The sequence below is a fragment of the Brassica oleracea genome, unplaced genomic scaffold, assembly GCF_000695525.1.
Source record: "Brassica oleracea var. oleracea cultivar TO1000 unplaced genomic scaffold, BOL UnpScaffold01852, whole genome shotgun sequence".
NCBI classification, from domain to species: Eukaryota; Viridiplantae; Streptophyta; class Magnoliopsida; order Brassicales; family Brassicaceae; genus Brassica; species Brassica oleracea.
Genome location: NW_013618383.1, coordinates 1 through 3738, shown reverse-complemented (window position 1 = coordinate 3738; position 3738 = coordinate 1). Strand labels below are relative to the sequence as shown.

The window sequence follows — 3738 nt, the reverse complement described above, 5'->3', positions numbered from 1 at the left end:
AAATTCCTAAGCTGCCTCCCACGGAAAAAATATATACATATTGTAGCATCCTTGGAGAAACTACTGGACCTTAATAAGACCAGTTTTGAAGATATTATTGGTCGACTCAAGGCATATGAAGAGAAGATTCTTGATGAAAAAAAAACCAATGAAGACCAGAGCAAGTTGATGTACTCAAGTTCAGAACCATAGGCAACACATACAAGTCAAGCGAACTGTGAGTACAACAGGGATTATTGACCCCGAGGACGTGGAGGAAGGTCGTCTTATAGAGGACGTGGTAGAAGCCGTTACTATGCACCAAGAGACACATCGCGTATTACTTGCTATCGTTGTGACAAATTAGGTCACTATGCGACGGATTGCCCAGATCGCTTGCTTAAGTTGCATGAGACTCAAGAGAACGAAGGCAGTGATACGCAAGACGCATATGAGCTGATGATGCACGATGTAGTCTACTTGAATGAAAAGAATTGCGTCCTTGATAAATATGAAACAAACACCGATGATGAAGACATATGGTACCTTGATAATGAAGCTAGTAATCATATGACGGGAGATCGAAGATACCTCTCAAAGATTGATGATTCAGTTACAGGGAAAGTAAGATTCGGAGATGATTCTCAAATTGACATTAAAGGAAAAGGCACCATATCTTTTGTAGCATGACCGGTGAATCGAGGAAGATGACTGCTGTATATTTCATACCAGACCTCAGAAGTACTATCATCAGTTTGGGACAAGCAACCGAAGCTGGGTGCAACGTACGACTACGAGGAGACTACCTAACTATGCACGATCGAGATGGACGATTTCTTGTCAAAGCAAATAGATCCAGAAATTGCTTATATAAGTTGCGCATGGGGCTAAAGGAGGCAGCACGTCTGAAAATAACATCTATAAGTGAATCAACTCGTTGGCATGCAAGATTGGGACACGTCAACCTCCGGACTATGAAGGCAATGATTCAAAGGGAACTCGTTACAGGCATCCCAAGTGTTCAGATTACTAAGGAGATCTGTTCGTCGTGCCTTCTTGGAAAGCAAACTCGGCAAGTGTTTCCGAAAGCAACTACATATCGAGCATCCATAAACCTAGAGCTAGTACATGGAGATGTTTGTGGTCCCATAACACCGAGTACGTTCTCAGGTAAACGATATGTTTTGTGATCATTTATGATCATTCAAGTTATATGTGGAGCATACAACTTAAGGAGAAGAGTGATGCATTCAGCAAGTTTAAGAAACTAAAGAGGGTCATAGAGCAAGAAACATGGAAGATATTGACCTTTAGGACCGACAGAGGTGGGGAATTTATGTCAAATGAGTTTAATTCTTTTTGTGAAGAATCAGGTATAAAAAGGCATCTCACAGCTCCATACACTCCCCAACAGAATGGATTTGTAGAACGAAGGAACATGACCTTAATGGAGATGGCGAGAATCATATTAAAACACAAGTGTATGCCGAATGTGGGGGGAAGCTGTACGTCACGCAACGTACTTGATCAATCGGATAGCAACAAGATCACTTGATAACCAGACGCCGTATGAAGTGTATCGTGCAGGGAAACCTAATATCTCACACTTGCGGGTCTTGGCGGGTCTTTGGATGCATCGGGTATGCGCAGACAGAAAAAGCACATCTGAAGAAATTGGATGATCGATCACAGATGCTGGTGCATTAAGGAACGGAACCGGGCTCAAAGGCTTACAGTATGCTGGACCCTGAGACTCGAAAGATCGTGGTAAGTAGGGATGCTGTTTTTGATGATTCTAAGGGGTGGAACTGGAGCATGTCGAATGCAGAGCAGCAAGGAGAGTTCGTTGTATCTTTGGGAGACTTTGGAAACCACTACATTTGTGACGTGAAGAGTGCATCGATAGAGAACAAAGCAACGTGAGAGAAGAACAGGATAAATATAATACACTTGGAGAAGAGAACCCGACGGAGACAGAAGCTGTTAGCGATCACATTCCATTAAGGAGAAGCGAGAGGCAGCATGTAAAGCCAAAATATCTAGAGGATTATGTGATGCTTGCCGAGGAAGAAGGAGAGATCGTGCTGTTATACCTAAACAATGAGCCAAGGAATTATCGTGAAGCTAGCGAGCTGAAAGAGTGGATTATGGCGTGTGAAGATGAGATCCATCTATTATTAAGAACGAGGTGTGGAGTTTAGTAGATCTACCGAGTGGTGTGAAGCAAATTGGTCTAAGATGGATCTTTAAGATTAAGAGTAACTCTGACGGTACAATCAACAAATACAAAGCTCGTCTAGTGGCTAAAGGGTATGTACAACAATATGGAATTGATGTCGAAGAAGTATTTGCGTCAGTAGCTCGACTAGAGACTATACGGTTGCTTATCAGTCTCGCTGCAACTAAAGGATGGGAGGTTCATTACTTAGATGTCAAAACTGCATTCTTGCATGGGGAGCTAAACGAGACGGTATATGTAATGCAACCTGAAGGATTTGAAGTAAAGGGAAGTGAAGGAAAGGTTTATAAACTCCACAAGGCTTTGTATGGACTGCGACCGGCGCCACGAGCATGGAACAACAAACTGAATAAAATTCTTCACGATTTGGGGTTTAAAAAATGTTCCAAGGAGCCTACATAGGAGGATCGTGAAAAACAGCCTTCTAGTTGTTGCGGTATATGTTGATGGCTTATTTGTCACAGGAGCAAACACAAGGATCATTGATGAGTTCAAGAAAGAGATGGCTTCCAAGTTTGACATGAGTGATCTTGGTAAGTTAACATACTATCTCGGAATTGAAGTGGGTCAGTTCGATGGAGCAATAACATTAAACAAAAGACGTTAAGCGCTGAGAATTCTCGAGGAGAGCGGTTTGAAGAACTGCAATATGTCTCACATACCGATGGAGCTTGGAATGAAACTTTCAAAACCCAAATATGAAAGAGACATTGATGCTACGGCCTATAGAAGGAATGTTGGGTGTAGAGGTATCTCCTTCACACCAGGCCAGATTTATAATTCGCAGTAGGCATCTTGAGTTGTTCTATGCATCAACCGAAGGAGTCACATGGCGCAGCGATGAAACATTGTTTAAGATATCTTCAAGGGTCTACTTCTCTTGGTATAGTGTTTACTCGTGCAACACCAGATATCCCAAAGCTGGCGAAATACAGTGACAGCAGTTATAACGTTGATCCGGATGATTGAAAAAGCACCACTGGCCACATCTTCTACCTCGGTGAAAATCTGATCACTTGGTGCTCACAGAAGCAGGAAACTGTTGCACTATCCTCTTGCGAAGCTGAGTTCATGGCAGGGACAGAAGCGGCTAAACAAGCTACATGGTTACAAGAGTTGTTACGCGAGGTCACTGAGCAACCGTGTGAGAGAGTGGTGACTAAGATTGACAATTAGTAGGCCATTGCCTTGTCCAGGAACCCCGTCTTCCATGGAAGAAGCAAACATATACACTCAAGGTATCACTTTATAAAAGAGTGTATAGAAAAGGGGCAAGTAAGTGTGGCGCATGTCTCAGGAGATAAGCAGAAGGCGGACATACTAACAAAGTCTTTGGGAAGAAAAAAGTTTGTCGAAATGCGTGGCCTCATTGGAGTTCAAGATTTAGCAAAGAAGGATTTCAAGCTTAAGGGAGAGAATGTTGGGATAAGCTTGAAATAGCTTGGATATCAAGCTATCTATTTCCTACCGAGTTATGGATTAGGAAATAGGAAAGTCCTTGGTGTTTAGGAGTTATCTAA

At 42.5% G+C, this 3738-nt stretch overlaps 1 protein-coding gene across 1 annotated transcript; it reads left to right on the top strand.

Moving 5' to 3' along the window:
* The first annotated feature begins 860 nt into the window (after positions 1 to 860).
* On the top strand, positions 861 to 3394 carry LOC106321512. The gene is made up of 6 exons (XM_013759774.1): positions 861 to 1149; positions 1873 to 2167; positions 2218 to 2489; positions 2683 to 2751; positions 3108 to 3169; positions 3248 to 3394. Exons 1-6 carry the CDS (start codon positions 861 to 863, stop codon positions 3392 to 3394), a joined length of 1134 nt encoding a protein of 377 aa, XP_013615228.1.
* The last annotated feature ends 344 nt before the right edge of the window (positions 3395 to 3738 follow it).